Source organism: Pelecanus crispus, chromosome 3, assembly GCF_030463565.1.
Source record: "Pelecanus crispus isolate bPelCri1 chromosome 3, bPelCri1.pri, whole genome shotgun sequence".
NCBI lineage: Eukaryota > Metazoa > Chordata > Aves > Pelecaniformes > Pelecanidae > Pelecanus > Pelecanus crispus.
Genome location: NC_134645.1, coordinates 2,009,876 through 2,029,699, shown reverse-complemented (window position 1 = coordinate 2,029,699; position 19,824 = coordinate 2,009,876). Strand labels below are relative to the sequence as shown.

At 46.0% G+C, this 19,824-nt stretch overlaps 1 protein-coding gene across 1 annotated transcript in view; it reads right to left on the bottom strand.

Moving 5' to 3' along the window:
- Window positions 1-19,824, bottom strand: part of SPTBN1 (spectrin beta, non-erythrocytic 1) — a 93,194-nt gene that overhangs the window by 42,566 nt on the left and 30,804 nt on the right. The window contains exons 2-8 of the mRNA XM_075708598.1: window positions 11,085-11,236; window positions 5,726-5,899; window positions 4,359-4,450; window positions 3,144-3,224; window positions 2,236-2,351; window positions 1,085-1,197; window positions 269-456 (exon numbers count right to left, since the gene is read on the bottom strand). Coding sequence (XP_075564713.1) covers window positions 269-456; window positions 1,085-1,197; window positions 2,236-2,351; window positions 3,144-3,224; window positions 4,359-4,450; window positions 5,726-5,899; window positions 11,085-11,236 — 916 coding nt within the window. The remainder of the gene's footprint in view (window positions 1-268; window positions 457-1,084; window positions 1,198-2,235; window positions 2,352-3,143; window positions 3,225-4,358; window positions 4,451-5,725; window positions 5,900-11,084; window positions 11,237-19,824) is intronic.

Below are 19,824 nucleotides of genomic sequence, written 5' to 3'. Positions count from 1 at the left end.
GAAGTGACAGCTTCCGGGACTCTCAGATCCTGCAGGCAACGCACTTTTTATTGCTGCTGCTGCTGTTATTATCTGCACATTGAATAGCATAAAGCAAACAGGCCCCGAGTAACAATGATGAGTGCCAATTAGAAATATGATATTGTTCAGAAAAATAAGTTCTCAAGTCAAGATTAAAATTACTTGGATGTGTTTGTTTTTAAAAAAAAATCAACGACTGACTAAACAAAACAAGACCACTGCCGGTTTAAGCTAAGATTAAAATTACTTGGGTGGTTTCTCTACTGTGCGGTAAGTGTTGAATGCCTGTAGCTGCTGTTGCACACCAACGAGGGAGTTGGCGAATTTGCGATTGTTGAGGATGATAATGGTTTGCTCAATCCACTCAAGAAGGTCAGAAGCCAGCGATTCGTATTTTTCAATCATTTTCTCCGTTTCAATGGCATTGTCGAGCACCTGCAACAAGCAGCACAACGTTACATGAATGACAAGGGCAGTGCTCTTCAGTCATTTAAATCCAACAAGCTACATAAAAGAAACTGTTGAGAGACTTGACTTATGAATCAGACCGCTCAGTCCTGAGCGCCACAGGGGCTGGGATCTCTGAGGAATGAGGGCTTTGCATTTTTCAGCAGTGAATTCCCATGATCCCACGGCAATAGAAGGGCAGAGCTGAGCCTCACAAAAGGATTCATGTTCAGTCTGCCAGCTGTAAAGATGGGGGCAACTTCGCCAAAGGGCAGAGAATGACTGCACATTTTTTAAATGAGGGACTTTTCTGGGCTCCAGAGGAGACAGAGGACCCAGAGAATGAGGAGCAGTTAATGAGAGGAAAAGCAGCAATGATGCAAAAATTAACAAGTAAAAATAAAACACCGGCCAAATCTTTTCTAATACGAGGCAGCTGGAAATTACCTACTCCTTATGGTCATTCAGGAATATTTAACATTCAAAACATGTTCAAAAGCAAAACTAAAAACTACCATACAGTGGACTCTTAAAAAACTAACACCCAAGAAGGGGAAAAAAAAATTCAGAAAGATTTCAACTGCTTTACAGCAATTTATAATTTGAACTTGCAAACCTTTCCGATACGCTTTCCTTCCACAGCTAAAGCTTTCATCTTGGAGAAGTAGTGGTAATATGTCACCACATAGGTGATGATTGACTTTTCATCAGGATGATCAACACTGATATCTGCAAACCAAGCAAGAGTTGTCTTAGCATACTGAGGGTGCATGGGTTAAAACAACAAAGCTAATAATGCAAGAGGGATGCGTTTAAGAGTCAGAGAGGTGGGTTCAGTGGCAGTTCAGCTCCTAAAATTTATGTCCTAATCAGAAATAAATTCAGCAGCTTTGGACTGGTTCTGGATTACTGGGCGTGGTACACTTTTGAACTCTGTCACTGAGAAGCGCTCCTTTATCTCTTTGTCTTAGTGCAGACTGCGGTTAAAGCACGCGCCTGTGGGCTAGGGGCCTTTGGGTCTCAGAGTCAGCCTCCAGCCTTTGCCACAGCTCGTGCACGGCCAAAAAACTTCTCTCGTGTCTGTGTGAGTTGACAGAACTACTGTTAACTGAGAACTTTGATGCTCTACCAGTATTTGGAGAGAGGAATTCAAACCTAATTGTACGTCTGTCCAGGCAAATCTTCTGAGAGATACAGACGGAAAACAAATGATTTCCTTTCCTGCAGCAATTCTGAAGCACTGGAAAATAAGCAAGAAGAAACTCGCCCAAACACATAGCCTCTATGTGCCCTGTGACAAGAAAGTTTCTTGTCCTAGCACTGTGAGCATGCCTTCCAATATGCGTGAGCATGCACACTCCCGTGAAAGCACAGGCTAAAACTCACTGACAGGCTGCGACAGAAGCTGCTAACTACTTGCTGCTGAACATCATTCATCTTCCAGCTCACAGAAAGTGTTTCTCAGAGATCAGAAGGACGCCTCTATCTGGAATGATTTTATGTATACATGGCCAGTCCCGTGATCTTGTCAGATGGGGAAAAATAAACACAGGATTAAGGGCTCTTGTGCTACTGCTGCTCAGTCCTCTGCAGGAGACATCTTGCATTCTCTCCTTCCCTCTCTGGCTGTATCACCAGATGAGTCAGCAGCATCCAGCTCCTCTTTAACACAAAAAGCTATGGCAGAGTTGTGCCCTGCAACAAGGAGGGGTGGGAGAAAAGAGCCCACAAAGAGCCGTGAAGTGCTGAAACTGCAGGAATTCTTACCCTCGGGGTCCAGGAGCTTAGTAAGACCAAGGTGTTGCTCTGCAAGGTTAAAAGCATTCTGCAGATTGTAGTGTGCATTTGATTTCTTCAGCTTGTCAAAATCAATCAGATCGGGCCTAAACAGGATGGAAAATTCTTTAGATTTCCCAAAGCACAGTGCAGCCACCCTCAAATGAACAAATGAACTAAAATCTGCAGTCCTCACAATACCTGGCACCTCACGCTGCCAAGGTTTCGCTTGCCTAGTAGCCCTGTGCGTTTCAACGGCAGTATTAAAGGAATGAAGCAACGCCTAGCGCGTGCCATGGCAGAACCTAGCCCATGGCAAAAAACGGAGGGTAGTTCACCAGGGATAAAGGAGCAAAGTTGTGGTCACGCAAGTCTCTCCTCATGCCCACCTAAGCGTGCAAGCCGTCCCAATAACTCCACCTGAGCGTGCCAATAAGCAGCATCCCCAGCCGCGTCAAAGTCCAGCACCAGATTCTGCCATCCCTGCGCAGGGATTTCTGTCCCTTCCAGGCTGCTGTTGTGGGTTGTGTCCCCCTCCCACCCCCGAATTCTAGGTGACGAGACCTGATCATCGGTGGTTACTTGATAAGCTACAAAAACTTTTCTTCCAACCTGGTCGTCACAAACCAAAACAGTGACGTGTATAATTTATTCTCTTGAAACCAAACGCAACCTGTTTTGACTTGTGATGCGAGAAGCTGTTGCCCAGATGAGCTCACAGTGACGACAAGAGCTGTAAAGCTCTAAAGCAAGGCAAGTTGCTGTAAAACTCTCAGCCATTCTTCAACTTTTTCCTCTCCACAGATTTTAAACTCAAGCTGCAAGGTAACTGCAAAACCCACTGCGTGCTGCAACACTCCAAACTTTCAAAATCCATGAAGACATTTACCCACACATACCTGTGCTTATGTATTAGTGCATTGAAAGCCATCCCGTCCCTCCAGCTTGTTGTAAAGTTGTGAATGTTGACATTGGGGTAACTGACAGAACAAAAACCAAAGAGAGTGTAATCAATACAGCATCCCTGCTGCGGCTCTGCACACTCTGGCACTAAAAGCTGGTTGCAGGAGGGACACATTTATTTTAAACCTAAGGGTAGGATATTACCATCCCACGATGGACAACCTATCATCATGACTGTTCTCTCATCAGAGGCTACCACTAGAGGTAAGTGCACCTCAATTACTCTTGTAAACCCCGCAGAACTGATACGCATTCCACAGAAAGGCTCTAGATAAACTCTGAAGTAAACACTTGAAGCTACGATTTTGTAACTTGCTGCCCAACCTGCAGCCTGTGAGGTTTCAAATCCCTGCAAGTCTAAGGCCTGCTCCCAATTTAGCTGCTGGCAAAGAACTATTTTCAGGTACTCAAAATATCAAGAGAAGAGTGGGAACAGCTGGAGGAACAGAGAGGAGTAAAACCTGGTGGCTGCAGGTGCCACAGAGCAGTGATATATTAAGTTTTCCTTGAAATTGTCTGCTGTCCCAGGGCGTCTTCAAGGATGACCCTAGTCACTGTCTCACTTTTAAACAGAGCACATATGATGGCCCCCTTTGTGCCTCACGGGTACATAGATGCAAATTTAATTTGTTTGGTGATCCAGGTATTTTGCAAGTCTCCAAAAAGTTCAGGCTGCTCACAAACCACTTTCATAAGAGTTCTTGGAAGGAGATGATGAAGTACCACTAGAATAATGCTGAAGTGCCCCAAGTCATCACAGGGACATCCAGGATTCATGGGGGAAACGTACTGAATCTCTACAAATGGATATTTAATTATGCAAGAAGGTTACTGTCAGAGAAAGGCATGCTGGATCCATATATATGGAAGAGGGAAAAGTTGGTGGCAAACATCTGAAGCATCATTGTTTCTTCAGAACAGGGTGAAAAAGAGTCAGCATATTACTACATATTCATGGCTTATCAGATTGGTATGTTTATCACACAGCATTAATATAACAAATTCAGAATTTTCTGACTCGTAAACATCAATTCACTTCTCTTGGTTGAATCCACTTAAGGAGAGATATGTGTTTGCCCATTTAAAATTATTTCAATGAAAACTCCAAATGCTCTAAGAGCTTTAGAGATAATCACTTAATCCACACTCACCCAGCTGTCTTCATCTGGCACCACAAAAGCAAAGCATCTTTAGCAGATTTCTTCTCCTTGTTATCCTCAGTTTCAACACTGATATCTTGGATCTAAAATTAACATGGAAGATTTAAATATTTCTCTGAGAAAACACATTGTTTACCTTTTTTGAAAAGATGAAAGGAATTATATCAGAATATAGGTAAGTAATAAAGGAAATCCACGACGACAGGCAGGGTGGAAGTAGGTGAATGTTTTTCCTCATTTAAGAGCATTCATGTCAAAAGAAAGCTTCATCTGCCCTTATTTTACCGGAGGATTACTCTTTGTTTAGTCCATTGACAAAACAGTTTAAACTTCACCAGAAAATTTATTTCCACCTGTCAAGGCAAGCCCTGCCTATACAGCCGAGCGCGTCCAGCTTGGGGGAGCCGAGGGGGTGCAGCAGGCAGGGGTGCTCGCGAGGGATCCACAGGCAACAGCTAACCAGGAGTTACATAGGAGCAAACAATTTTGGAACTTCAGGCTTGGAGGAAACAGTGTTTGCCCTTAGCAGCATCACATCTATGTATGCCAGATTCTAGGCTGTTAGCCGGTTTTTAAAAAAAGGAAAAAGAGAAAAATAAAGGAGGGGGTGGGGAACACTTTTTACTTCATATGGACAAATATATCTGATTTTATGGATATAGTTCACTGCTTTTTAAAGAGTACTGTAGCTTCAGCAAAGTTCCACTGCTGTCACTGGAAGTTAGGCAGACCCTTTCATATTAGGAAAACACTGAGCACCACCAAAATTAAGAGAATGTTAAATTCATGAAATATTTATTACTATGTTATTTATTATAAATTATATATTTATTATATAAAATTATTATCCTTTCTGCAAAAGGACTTTCCAGCCTTTTTTAACTGAGGGCAAAGACCAACGTGCAACTTGCTGGAAAACAAGAAATCTCAGCCTTTAGCTGGGACGCAAACAATTCCTGTGGGCACCCTTAATCCACTTCAGTGCAAAGTCAGCCAGGTTAACGATAATGACCGCAGAGGTGAAGAGCAGCTGAGGGTAGCATTTCCTCCTAGGTCTACAAGAGTGTAGACGTCTATGACCGGAGCTTTGTATTTCTTCGTAATTTAAAAATAAACCCACACGACTCTCTGCACAGGAAACTCCCGTTGGTGCCACTACGGATCAGCAGCACCATGAAGACTGACGGATGCTCTCCCCTTAGCTCTGGAGCGTGTCCTGCCAGATGCCCAGCACTTTTCCCTCCCATCATCTCGGAGGGCCTGGGCGCACTCCACTCTTAAAAAGCACGGTGAAGCATACTACAAACGAGTACGGAAAACTCAAACGTGTGTGTATCTGTGTACGTATACATCTTTACCTGGAATCGCAGGATAATAGTCCAAATAAGGCCAAGGGTCAGCCTGTGATTCCCATCCACAATATCATGGGATCCCATGTTTTCTAGGTGCACTCTCTGCTCTTTCAGGAACTGGAGGGCTTTATCAACATTCTCCAGGCAATGGATGCGCATCCTTCCCTTAGTTGGTTTAGGCTAGAAGGTAGAAGGGAGAAGAAAAGCATGTGTTACTGTAGATGGAAGGAAAAAACAAGAAAGTGCTTGCTAACTCTTCAGTCCAGGCAGGTGAGTCACCATGTTGTCCACTCCCAGCCAGCAACACCGTATGCACTTGTTCTTCCAACGCAATGGACAAAACCGCTCCTTGCACCTTACGGCGCATCTACACAAGGCTAACGGTAGCACATGTCAAACCCGTGGTGGAAATCCCAACATCCTAGACCTGAGCAGCACACCCTGGGCACCCATTTCATTTGCTTTTCAAAGTATTTTGCCCGCTTGCTTCCTTCATTTTTTCTGTCTAGTATATTCATTCACTAGCTGGAATAGGTTCATGCCACACCTGTTGATGCAAGATGCTTTTTTTCTCCAGTACAAGTCCTTCCACACTTAAAAAGAAGATTCTGCAAAGATAAAGATATGAAACAAACCGATAACTGGCACACGCACACAACAGAGGAAATTGGTAATGAACGCTCCACAGTATCTGTAAATACAGACACGCACTCTCCAAAAAGGCAGCTCAGATTTGGACTGTAAGCTACTCAACAAAGCTCCTCGAGAAAGGAACGTCATTGCTTTTTTTTGGTCTGCTGAAGTAGGATAAGTAGTATGAAAATAACAGAAGAGAAGTATTCCAAACAATTTCTTCACAGGAAAAGGAAATAAAAACAGTAATAAAAAAATCAGCCATGCCAATGTAACACAATTTTATGAAGGCCCAGTGCAAACGAAAAAAGCCACGAATATATTAACAGCACATAGAAGTCTGCTGTAAAACTGAGTTAAAATTAAAGCAACTCTGTTCTGCAGATAAGGATTACAGCTGAATAGCCTGTTCAGTGCTCACCGAAATGTCACCAAAGGTACTCAGCCAAACTACTAATCAACATAATTTTCTTGTTTTCTGCAGTGAACTTAATTAACTGGCCATGGAAATAGCTCAGGCAAAAAATCCTCGCCTCAGACTGCATTCAAGGGGAGAAGTTTCAGCCGGAGCCATATTATGGTCCCTAGAAACAGCAGCCCATATAACAGCGTGTCGTAAAGATGAAAGGCTTGCTAGAAAGATGCCCTTCAGGACACACAACCCCCCGAGGTCATTAGTTTCACTTCAGCTTTCAGTTAGCAAGGTTCTCCTCCAGAGGCCGGGTAACGATGCAGAGAAAGTCAACCCGCAACTCCCAGCCAGGGCAAAAATTTCCAGGAACCCACCACTGCTTTTGGGTGTGAAAGTCCCGCCGAAGAGGCAAAAATTGCGCGTATGCCCCAAACGCTGCCAGTGCAGGGTGAAGAGCCATAGCGTGGGTACATGCTTGGCTGAAACCAACCGGAGACCCCTCGCTATCAGCAGGGACAATCCGGGATCCACCCTTTTGCTGGTACCGTCAGTCACCCAGGAGTGTGGTAACCCAGAGCACAGGTTTAATTTAATCTTGCAAAATACAGGTAGGAAGGCTGCTCCCAGGGCGGGAGAGGGAGCGCCCAGCTGCGGGGGAAGGCAGAGGCGAGGCTGCGCCCAGCCCACGCTCGCTCCAGCCCATTGCCACACCTGAGTGCCCAGGAGCGGCTTAGGCAAGGTGTGCACGCTCACTTCTATGGTGGTGTTCCCAAAACACTGGAATGACTGCGACCGTGGCCATTTCTAAGCAGCAGTGGCAGACCTCGCTCCGTCCGCCCACCTCAGTGCAGCCCTTCCCACTTACCTAAGCAGTAACCGCATTGCCTCTAACGCCTCAAGCTGTTGAGCAGAAAATGGTTTTAAAAGCTCTTTTTCTGCTCTCAGAAGCTCCAGCACCAAGGTGACAGAGCTAATGCCATTCACGTTAGATGTTTTATTTAGTTCCCGAGACCACCTGCTCCCACCCACGCTCTGTACGACGACATACTCCCCGATTAAGAATCCAGGAAACATAACCTTCAGGTTATTGGCAGGATTATTTTTTTCTCCCACAAACACGACGACTGTATGTGAAGCAGCAGAGCTCACACAGTAAAAGGACGCTGCTCCCTGTAGAGCAGGAGTGGGCTGACATACTTTTCCAGTGCTCCAGTACTAGGTGCACTTTCTGGCTCAGAAATTCCCTATTGAGGCTGTAACAGCTAATTAGCAGTGCCATCTAGGGCTGTTCAAACTTTGACTTATTAATGGTCCAAGAAGGCACTTCAAATTTCTGCATGGATGAGAATGACAGTGCCACCCAGCCAAAAAAATGTCAGGCACCCCGAGAAGACAGAAGGTTCAATTTTTCTGTCCCTCGGCACCGGCAGGCCATACAGTTTAACCTACCGTTCTGCAACAAAAAGAGGAAGAGGCGTCCGAGTCCGGTTTGTACGAGGTGTGGCTGCGCTTGCCACGCTCTCCTGCACAGCCTCAAGATGAGAGCTAGCGAGACGCAACTTCCACCTTCACTGGGCTAACACGGATCCAGAAAACAACCAGAGGGAAAGAAAGCACACCGAATGCATCGTTTCTTGGATTTACCTAAACTCAGAGTCTTCTCGCGCACATTATAAGGAAAATGTTTTACATCAAAAATTTTCCCTTTTCCAACAGAAACCATGACAGAACTCACTACAGAGAATCTGTTTAAACCGTTTGACCTTTGCGCGTCCAGGAATTCTAAGGAATTTACTAATCCTTTATATAGCTATGGAAGACATGGAGCTAAATGCTTAATTTTATGCTGAAAACAATTCTCAGCTTTATTTTTCTGTTTGGGAGAAGCTGGTTAACAGTGTGTGCAAACAAAATTACAACTGTCTTTTCATACTGGCTGGATTCTTTTCCGCTTTGCTCAGTGAGACCATTGCATGCTATCGCTTTCTTTCCAAGTCCTGTGCTGTACGGAGGACCTTACGTAGTGAGGTCTGGACTAAACACTAGGATTAGGAATGAAGCTGAGCAAGGACAGGAAGATGTAGGTGTTGCCCTCATTGGATACTCTCGTTTTGAGTTTCTCCAACATATCTTCAAGGACTCTGGGTTTTCATCATCAAAAATCACAACAGCTTTTGAAAAATGCAGGGTTTGTGCAAATGAGGCTGGAGATCTTACAGAGGGCAAAGAGCAGTCCTGCTTCCCTGATTAGTATCCTAAATCCCAGACTCTGCTCCACAGGCATATGGCTCCAGCTCCAGAATCCAAATCCCAGTTCAAAAGTGAGAAAACAATTCCTGTTTGTTCTACTGCTTCGGTAAGCAGACCATATTACAATAATTATCTAGGCTAGTTCCTGCGTTTGTTTATTACTTTCTTACCATTTGATGTTTCTTGTCTTGATTTTAAGCTTTCTGCATAAGATACTGCCTTTAGATTTCTGCGTGGGTCTCATGGAGATATCAGAATCTAACCAATACCAGCTAAAATAAATTCCAAAAGACTGGAGAACATCAGCAAGTGGATGCTACGTGCCAGTCCTCCTGGAATATTTTTGGTGTGTGTAATTGTCTCAAGGTTCAGTGCATTGCGTTATCTGTATTCTTGTTTGCAGAGGAAGGTGTGGTGGAATGTACTGTTCAAACAGAGACTGGTGTCCTCCATCCTGAGATAAGGAAGCTACAAAAAGAATTTGTGGTGGTGCAGGCAGCTGCCGATGCGATACGCAGACGATGATGCAAGGGCAGATCCAGCTTTCTCACCGGGTGGCTCCTGCACCCTCCCCACCCAGCAGCTGCGTAAGCTCTTGTTTGCATTTTTCAAAATCTGGAGCGAAAAATGTAAATTAATCACGCAGCAGGAGTCACACGACTGGTCTGAGCTTCACCACTGCTATGTGACATGGAAAGTCAAATCTTGGCAGGCAGATAGGAAGATTTAAGCAGAGGTGGCGCGGTTGCTGTCTGAATGTGCAAATAATGGGGCACGTTGGTCTCAAGTTATTCCTGTATGAATAACATCTGCTACCTGCAGCGCACACGTCAAACCTAATACCTCACTGAAGTAAATGATTTGGCGTAGAGAAAAACGTGTTTTGAGCAAACTGTGGTTGACAAACGCTGAGATTAGTTACCTCCATCCACACAATGCCTTCATCCACATGGGGTACTTCTATGCACATCAGAGTTTCCTTACCCTCAGAGACACATTTAGAAAGCTCTTGCCTTACTGTACAGACGCTATGCTGGGGGCCATATGTTCAATTCATTAACCAGAGTCTTAAGCCATGGAGCTTCCATTAATAGGAGTGCTTGATGACAAGCGATTACACAGTCGCATCCTCATGTAGCCTTAAGTCTTAGCTAAAGACCCGTATTTCTTTGAAAAGATTGCTTTAAATTAGGTAGTTAAGAGCATAGCCATCATTTAAGGAACTGAAGGAAAAACTGATACCCAGCCGTTTCCTGACACCCAGTTTTCCTGCCACGCAGCAGCATTTTTCACTACAGGGATTTTCTTGCTCACCACTCCCTTGTGCTGGTATCAACGGGGCTCTCAGCACACCCAAAGAAAGAATTTGCCCTGGTCGTTTAAATTCATTTTAGATATTCCTCTAAGCAAAGAAAATCCATGCCTTATCTATCCTAGGAAAGTCAAGTACACAATCAGGAGCATTCCTGGGCAGTGGGGTGCAATTAGCACCACGGCTAAAAGGGCTGCAACGCTTCCCGGGGTGGACTTGGCGCTCTCCAAGCAGCTGTCCTCCGTGAGCCCCCAGCACGCTCCAGGGAAGGCAGGAGGGATGTTCCAGGCCTCGGGCCGGCAGGCAGCCTGCACGCAGCCACCTGCATCCGGTGGCTGTGTTTACTAGCACAGAAACGGGCCAGCTGGCCTCAGTGCCCGGGAAAGGCTCCTCAGCACATCCAATTCACCGTCACCGCGACGGTCTAAGGGGCTGGAGAACATTTAGTGCTCTGCACCTGTCAGGTTCAGGAGCAGGGAGTATGCTGCTGGAAGCACTCAGCATCTCACCAGCAAGGAACCTTTGAAGAAGACTTCCTTTGATTCCTACTGAAACCAGCAGGAAGGTATTTTGATGGTGTCTGGATCCAGCTGAAGCAATAGACTTTTTTTTTCCCCTCCTTTAATACACAAAAAGACATTTGCAGTGCTGAAGCCTCAGTACTCAGTTTTGCTGTACATCAGCTGAGCCAAGGATTCACCAAAAAACACCCCAAACCAAACCAACCCCCCCCCCAATGAATATTAATAAACACTTACAAGTCTCTCTCCTGAAAGAACTTCCAGAAGTTTGATGAGCATCCTTCCATCGCGAAGGTCAGTGTACAAATCTGTAATTCTGCATGATACGCGTGCCAAGTGGGAATTAACCCACTTTGTGAAAGTCTTCTTCTGAACTGCCTCACGTTCATCTGTTAGGAAAACAACACGATGTTACTCAAAATAAATCACAGTTCGTGTACCTGCATGAAAATGTGATGTTCAAACACGTCTAATAGTAAATGAAAGGAATCATTGAAGAAATCGGGACTTTTCACTGAAAATCCACCCTTCTTCCTATTTTGTAACATTTTCTAACATCAGTGAGAGTTTTCCTGAGTTACTATCTACAGAATAAATCTGAAGGATAGACTGCAGACTTACTTGCTGCTCAGATAAGCAGCTTTCTCAAGGTGTGAAGGGTCTGTTGTAAAGCTACAGCGTAAAAGCCACTTTAGGCTCATCAAACTCTCCAGTAATTTGATCAAGAGTTATCTTCCGCCACTGGAAGAACAGGCCAACTTCTACTCTCGAATACACACACAAACCCACAACAGATCCCCTGAAATACCAGAAGTCACTTTGGATTAAGATAGGTACAAAAGAGAGCAAAGACCAAAGCTTCCCTTTTACTTTTTTTCATTCTCATTACAGTATTTGTTTGCCGATTCAACATTTGTAACTGTATTTACACAACGTCAAGATGAACTTTTCCGTAACTGCATGTTTGAAGTAGACTTGCATTTATTTAAAGCCATAGAAAAATAGGTTCTTCCCACCTTTCCTTCCCAGAGCCTTTCACAACTGTTTATACACAAAAACAGTGGCTATGAGAGCTCTCTTAATGCACGGGCTCACTACAGTCCACATTAATTCAGAAACTCCTAAACAGCTATCTGCCAAGCCGAGAACTCTCAGACAGAAAATATTATACATCTTTGTGGTTAAATTCTTTTGCCAAGAGCTTTGGATGAAGCCCTTCCTTGTTAGCAAGGAGTCATTTCACTGAGCTGGGAACTACTACAGACCAAATTTGTCAAAACACAGGTGCTCAAACTTGGACTCCGAAGTCCATAATTAGGCATTCGAATGAAAGCAATCTGCTTTTCCAAGCAGCTGAGCACCTAAGCCTCCCATCAGTCTCTTTAAAGTCATTGACACGTTCAGAAACAGGACACGAAGACTGGTAAATCCTAAACCAAAATGTAACATGTCCAGCTCTGAAAACTCCGAGCGTGCCGTTTGAAACACGGAAGACATTCGTGATGGTGCAGATCAATGCAGAGTTTGTATCTGACTACCCAGGGGTTCGGCAGATGCTGTCCTTCAAAAGGAAGGACGTGCCCGCTGCCTGGCCGCGCAGCGTGGTGGGGGCACGATCCCAGCACGCTCATCTCCAGTCCCGGCCCACGGGACCCTGGGGACAGCAGCGAAAGCCTCGCCTTGGTGACAAGGAACAATAAAGAAGCTGAGGCTGAAGAGGATAGCAAGTTGGGAAACAAGCAGAAGATGATGACAGTAAGAAGAGAATTCATACAGTAGGATGGTGGTAAGGAGGAGGAACCTGACAAGGAGTGGGAGAGCAGACCAGCACTTCAGTGGCGGTTTGCCCAATTACATAAACCCCACCCTAAGATTTCAGTTCCTCCCATGCATTTCTGAACTTATTCTTGGTAGGACGTGACCAAAGCTAATGCACTGAAACTATCCCATTGGTAACAGCTTTTACCGACCTGTAAGGCGTGCAATTAAAAAAACGGGGCTTGGAAAGATGTAAAAGGCGGGTTTTGCGATACAACAGCAACACGCTTTCAATGAATTGACAGCTTGCATTGCTCTTGTTTGTCCTTGCTCTGCGTGAAGCGGAGGATTGCTAAGACATAGGAAGCGAACAGGAAATTACCAAGAACCGCGGCTCGCTTTCCAGCGCCCCGAGAGGAGCCAAGTGCAGTTTCTCAAAAGCGGCGGCGCGTGCCCCCCCGGCTGCCCAAAGCTCCGCGCCCTGCGCTGCCCGACGCACGTGCCCTTTGCTGCCAGAACAGCCCGGCGTCGGCAGCACGGGCCTCCAACGCGCGTCGTGGATAAGCACCGCGCAAACGGGAGAACGGCCAGTCCGTCACAGAGCCCAAACCGCGTCGCGGCCGGACAATACTAGAAAAATAAATGCTGCCTTTGCAGCCAAAAGCTGCGGTGTCTCCTAACCATGTTGCAATTCGTACCAGTGGTGTAATGACATGGCTTGTTCAATCTTGGACCAAAGACGAAAAAACCCAACGCATTTGACTAGTGGAAATAGTTGTCTATCCAAGTAATGGTTTAAATATAGCGTCTACTAACCTTAAATATATATTTTATGAACTATTTATAGCAAGTTCCTGGGAATGCTCTATCTGCATATCTGCTTGTCTAGTAATCCACGCTTTTAGTTGAAGTCTTTTTTTGAAATGAGTCACAGAAGAAAAACCTTGCAATAGTCGGTGCTTTTTAAAGAAAATTCCAACAGAAATTACCGCATCTCCCTTCACCAGCTTGAACAAGCCCCAAAACAGCTCAGCAAGTTTGTTTATTTAACCACCGTAGTGTCTATACAGAAGCAAAACATTCAGAGATCCCTGTGGTTGCATTCATTCCGAAGAGAAATACGGATGTACAGGATCCTAAAGAGTTGGATATAGAAAATAGTATGTAAAACAAAAAAAAGGTACCAAATATCATCATGAAGCCATCCATTAAAGAGTCTTTGGTCAAAAGTTAAGGTTATCAACAATGCTCCTGATTTGGGATCACGACAGAAGCAATGGGTGGGAAAAGAACATCCGTGTGGTTTTAAAGAAGATGAAGGGTCAGAGCCTAACTTTGAAGAGACTGAAGACATGACATGGGAAATGCAGTGACAGGCCAAGTCAAGTTGTGAAAACTTTGGTGCCGTTGTATTAATCGATACCAGCTTAGGATCTTCTGTCGTTGAAAGCAAGTCAAAGGAAGTCACCAGATCAGCCTTTTCAGGAGGGGGAAGACAGGTCCCTCCTGCGGACGGCACTGCCGTGGCCCTGGGGTCACTCTCCCAAAAAGGCGTCCCCACCCCAGCACAACTGGTGGCCCTAAAGAGGATGGGGAAGTGCATTCTTCAGGCAGTATGGTTTCAGGGGGAAAAAACCCTGAAAAAGTTCCAGTGACGCCTTTTCTTCTGCATTGCCTCAGCATCCTGAAGCGCAGCGAGTTATCAGCGAGGGAGAGGATGGGAGCTCTCCCCGCTTAGCCGGAGGCCCTCTGCGCTTTGGTACCTGGTGCTCGGTGCCGCTACACGTGTTTTCTTCCGTCTAGTTCAAACACCCTTGCTGCCTCTCCCTTTGTGCCTTCCCGTTTCCTCTGTCTCGTTCTCTGTGGTCCTCGATTTCCTGTTTACGGCGAGAGGTTGAAGGGCTCAGTTGGTTTTTCGGGCTCCTCACCTCCGCACCCACCCTGCGCTCGCTCTCATCTTCACTCCCCTCACCTGATCCCCACCCATCCTCTGCAGCACCGCGGTCGTCCTCCCTGCTCACCCCGCCAGATAAAAATAGTGTGAAAATCTCTACCGAGACCACAGCTGTGATGGTTTCAGCACTAATTCTGCACGCTGAGCCTAGTGTCGGCTCCTCACACGTATCTCAGCAACTTCATTGCTGCGGACTTCAACAAATTGTCATTTTCTTCCTGTCTCTCCTCCTTTCCTCCGATTCACAGCAAGAACGGCCAAAAGCAGCGAGATCCCCGGGTGCAGCCTCCAGCCCCGTGGGAAAACCCCGCGGCACCACACGAGAGCCAGGCCCCCACCTGCTCGCTGCCAGCTTTTGGGGACAACCGGCAACTTATCTCAGAAAAATGCCACCGGAGAGACACAGCGGCTCCTTCAGCCTGCTAATGGGCCCGTCACCCAGGAGGGCCACTCTTTATCCCGCGCTTGGCACAGGCGGAGCGCAGCTCTCCCGTTCCCCGCCGACGCTATTAGCAACCAACACCAGAAGGGAGAAGGCGCAGCCGTTCTTCCCCCCGCGTCGCTTAACTCCTGCTGTGCTCCCCCAACGTGGGAAAGCGAAACAAGCCTGTTCTGAAAGTTGTGTGGCTGGGGCTGGTCGTGTTAAAACCTCTCCTGATTATTTCTACATGGTGTTTCACAATGACTTTTTTGCAACGCTTTTACCAACCCTTTCAAACTGATAAACTGTGTGTGTTTTTCTGCTCTGGGCTTTCAGGTTAAAACACGCACAGAATTAAAACCAATGAATTTTGATTATAGGTTTCAGAGAAAGAAACACATATACAGAAAAGCAGTTCTTAGAGCTCTGCCAGTTCGGCTAAGCATACAACTATGACTCTTTTAACACGCAGTGCCGTGTAAAAACCTCCACACGAAGGGCCAGGTGCATCCCTGAGCGATGACACCACGGATTTGACACCAGCGATGGGCCCTGAAGCGCTAATCATGAATCTCATGTGATCGTTTTGACAAATGCCCTTCATACTTTCAAAAACACAGTTTTAGATTTTGAAGATTAATTAAAACTAGAGGATATGGGTGGAGCTCCAAGCGTCCTACAGCTTGTGAAAACATTTGTTTCCCAAGGGTAAAGAGAAATGCACAACATGCAAAACACGCGCAGCAGGAAAACGGAAGCCGCTCTAACAGCAGTATTGATAATAGAGAATCCAACTTATCTTGAAGCAACACTGGGAAGAAAATTTCCTTTATGCGGAAACCCCCATGACAATACTACGAGCGTACAGCAGCCTGCAAACCCCAGCATTATGACTGTGATAAATCAAGGACTGACTTTGTTTAGGAGTTTAGTAAATAAACTGGAGTTTGTACGCTGAAATTCACATAAACCAGGGCTGGATGGGATTCACAAGCAGGCATTAAGCCCCCTCCCCACTTGAGGAGAGTAATTTCTTCCTCTACTAACTGGATGAGAAAAAACCCTAACAAAAATGTAATTAACTTTCTGAGAGACCAGAGCCACAAGTGTCAGTCGCCAAACCCCCAGTGCGGGGCAGCGGGAGGGGGTCGCACACACCGCCCTCCCTCCGTCGCACGCTCAGCTCCGCTGAGCGAACTCAACAGGGCTGTGCCACAGTAATGGAGAAATTGTCTTAACTGCCCCGGAAAATGCAGGGCTGCAGGAGCCAGCTGAGAGCAAGGTGAGCCCCCGTGACCCCTTTGCTACTCCCACATGCCAGAAAGTGTTATCAGCCCCAGTCCCTTCGCGTGACCGCAGCGCCAGCCGCTGCCCTGGCAAAGGCTACCTGCGCGGCCGCCTGTTTTCTAAAAACAGCCTGAAGACGATCTGCTCCCTTCCATACCGGTCAAACCACATTTTCAACAAACTGACCTTGAATCCATTTCAGACTGAATGGCAAATATGTTTGGCGCACACCGCTGCCAGCCCAGCACAGGTAAAACGGCGTCCAGCGTGCACATACTGCCAGCCCCTGGACCGCCACTCTACGCCCGGTCGGGTACACGGCGAAGGGGGCGATCTCAAAGGAGCTGAAATGCTACTGAAGAAAACAGAGAAATTGGAGCACAAAAGGGAAGCTGAAAGGAGCACCGAGTGTCCAGTGCTGCTGCTGGGTGCTCAGTGTTTGCACAGCACCTTGGGACAGCCCAGCCTTCAGAGGCACTGAAATCCTCCCTGCCGAGCCCAGGCGGCGGGCAGCTGGATCCATGCATTATCCATGTTTGTGGACCCCTGTAAGATCTCAAGCAAGGCAAATTAAGGATGAATTTTCATCCCTAACTCCAAAAGCTCTGTCTTCTGCAGGTTTCCATCTTTTTTGATTTCCCTGCCGAAAGTAATTTTTCCAGCTTAAAATTATTATTTTTTCACTATAGCAACAAACACAGCCAGCATGCACCCTACACAAAGCATTGCTAAACACACTGAGTCAGAGATCAGCTGAGAGCCGCTCCAGGCGCATCGCTTTTGCTGATATCCAACATCCACAGCTTCCCAGAATTCCCAAGATCATAACCTAGGTTATTTGTGCACAGAGAGAACAGAGCTTCCTTTCACAGGACAATGTTCCCATTACTGTAGGTTTTCAGGGTGCAGGATATCACTCTCTGTTTTCTCATAGATGTGACGATATGGAGTTAAGTAGCCAGTAATATTCACAGTTTCACAAATTCCAGCTGCACTTGGAAGTTTTTAAATTGAGAAGGATGCCTGAGAGAATGTCAGATCAGCTGCTGCAAGCAGAATGTTGTGATCAAACAAGATTTTATCAGGAAGCAACGTGAATGCATGCACTGCAATAATCTTCCCTATTTGTTATAGCAACAGAAGACCAACAGTGAACACGAAATCATTCTAATACAGGTTTAGCCTCTGTTGCTTCAGGCAGGCTTGAACACAGACTTGTACAAAATAACTCCGCCGTATGCGGCCCCGAGGCCGGCACGCAGACGCCTCAGCGGATCTGACAGGACCAAGGGAGAGCTCCTTCGCTCGCCACCCCCAGCAGTGCCTTGAGAAAGGAACAGCGCCGGTGGCTCCTGGTCCTTAAATTTCCTGTCCAAACCGAGGGCTGCATGCTCAAAGGAAGGCTGGGGACTACCAGCAGCCCTGGCCCGCGAGCCGTGCCGGGGAGGGAGGCTGCGGTTGGGGTTTGTGTGCTCCTGACAGCCTAGCAGGACCCCGCCCTGGGTGAGACCCTCGGCTGGGACCCTCTTGGGACGATGCAAATCAGTCAACTCATGCAACACCAAATATAACCCAGAGGGGAAAAAAGCACCTCTGTGTATCTGCACCAGGTCAGCTGAGGGGAGAAACGTCTGCTTGGATAAACACTCACGAAACGATGGCCTTTTCCACGCCGCCGTGGTACATGCTCTACTAGTACGTGTGGCAATAAGGAGCCCAGAGAGAACAACGCATAAGCGTGCAGTCAGGCGCAGAGAGTCAAGATTAAAATATATGGGAACCGATCAACAGGGAAGAAAATTATGGAAGGAGGAAGGATCACTCAGTCTCTTAGGTGTCTGTAGAGAAAAGGAAATAAAATTAGTTTCTCTTAACATTCAAGTGTCCTATGACTATCTCCCCTGTAGCAGTAAGGTGATAAAAGTGAACAGGGGATGCTGCTTTTCTCCCGCTGCAGATAATGGGTCAGGACTGAAAACAGGAGTTGATGAAAATGGTTAATGTAGAAGACAGGAGTCCGTAACACACACCGGCAGAGGCAAGCAACAACCTAGAATGCTTACGGACACCTTATACGGAGAACATGATACGCACGGGTCCAACGCTTAGAAACAACAGGTGAACTTTAAAAAAAAAAAAAAAGGCATCTCCTTCATTTTTGCTTCAATCTCACAGGCAGTTTAATATGGAGGAGTGACTGCAGCTGGTGGTTTTGAAGCAAGTAGGATGTACTCGTTATGGTTATTTTATGGCACAAAGTAATCTCTCTGCAAAAACCATGGCGTGGTTTCCCCATCAAAAAACGGTGAGATTACGCCAAAGCTTTTACATGCTCAAACATGACTTAGACAAGAATTTGAATACAAACGTGAAAGATGACAAAGCAATGAGGTGATTTTGTTCACGCTGCGTTTAGCTGGTGATTTTCATTACGAGCAAAATCCTCGCTGCTCTCCCGACTGCTCCAGAGACTATTGTTCAGAAGTCAGGGGCGTGTTCAGCAATCCAGTCTCTTTTACTAGGAAGCACTGGCCAGCTTCTAAATCCTATTAAATGTCTACCCTTCTCTACTAAACATTGCAGCATGTGACTACTTTCACTGCTGAAAATGCTCTGAAAAGAAAAAAGGGAAAGCTACATAATGCAGCATGCGGAAAAAACAATTCTGCTGCTTTCTCTCTTTGATGTCACTAACCCTCACTCACACAATAAAATGATGCACAGAACAATGTCCGGTAGCCAGCCAAGCATGATGGGGTGTGGAAGGGCAGGTCTCTTCATTGTCTTTATTTTTACACAGAGTTTATGGCATTTCAGTGTCAGCAATACAAAAATAAACCTCCTGAGAGCCAGCTTCGGATTCATGTAGAATAATCATTATGTTCTCTGCAAAAAGTTGCTGTAAAGTCTCCCACAGCAAATAAATAAAACACAGAAGTCATCCGGGTTTAACAGATTAAACTGGTGGAAGAACTCAGCCTATTTTTGTTTTGGTTTTTCTTAAATCAGAAGACGAAGATGACACATTTGAGCAGGTTTAGAGAGAGTATGTGCTCAGCTCTCCCTACATCGGTGCAAGCTACGTGAACTGCTTGTCTAACTTCAGGAGAACTGCAACGCAAAATTGTGTAAATATCTCCCGCACCAGGACCAGCTCCCTGCAATGGAAAACACCACGCCACACAGCCCGTTTCATAAACATTAACCAGTCGGCTTTTTTTTCTGGTGCTCTAGCATACCAGCTGACTTCTTGATTTTCTGTATGAAATGCAAAGTAGCTACAGAAATGCAACCTTTCTAGTGGAGGATTAAAATGGTTTACCACTTCAGGTGCCGCTCTTGGAAACACGTACACCCATCTTCAGCGTTCAACACCATCATGTGCCCTGGCTTCAACGTAACCGCTCACGTTACTGAAGTCCATTATGAGAAAAATGTTCAAGAGGACCGAGGCCTGAGCTCCAAAATGTATTTGGAGAAAGATGTTACAAAACGGTTTTTACAGCAAAAGTACAGCTGAATAAAGGAATAACTTCACGGCCTAGTGAGCGTGCAGT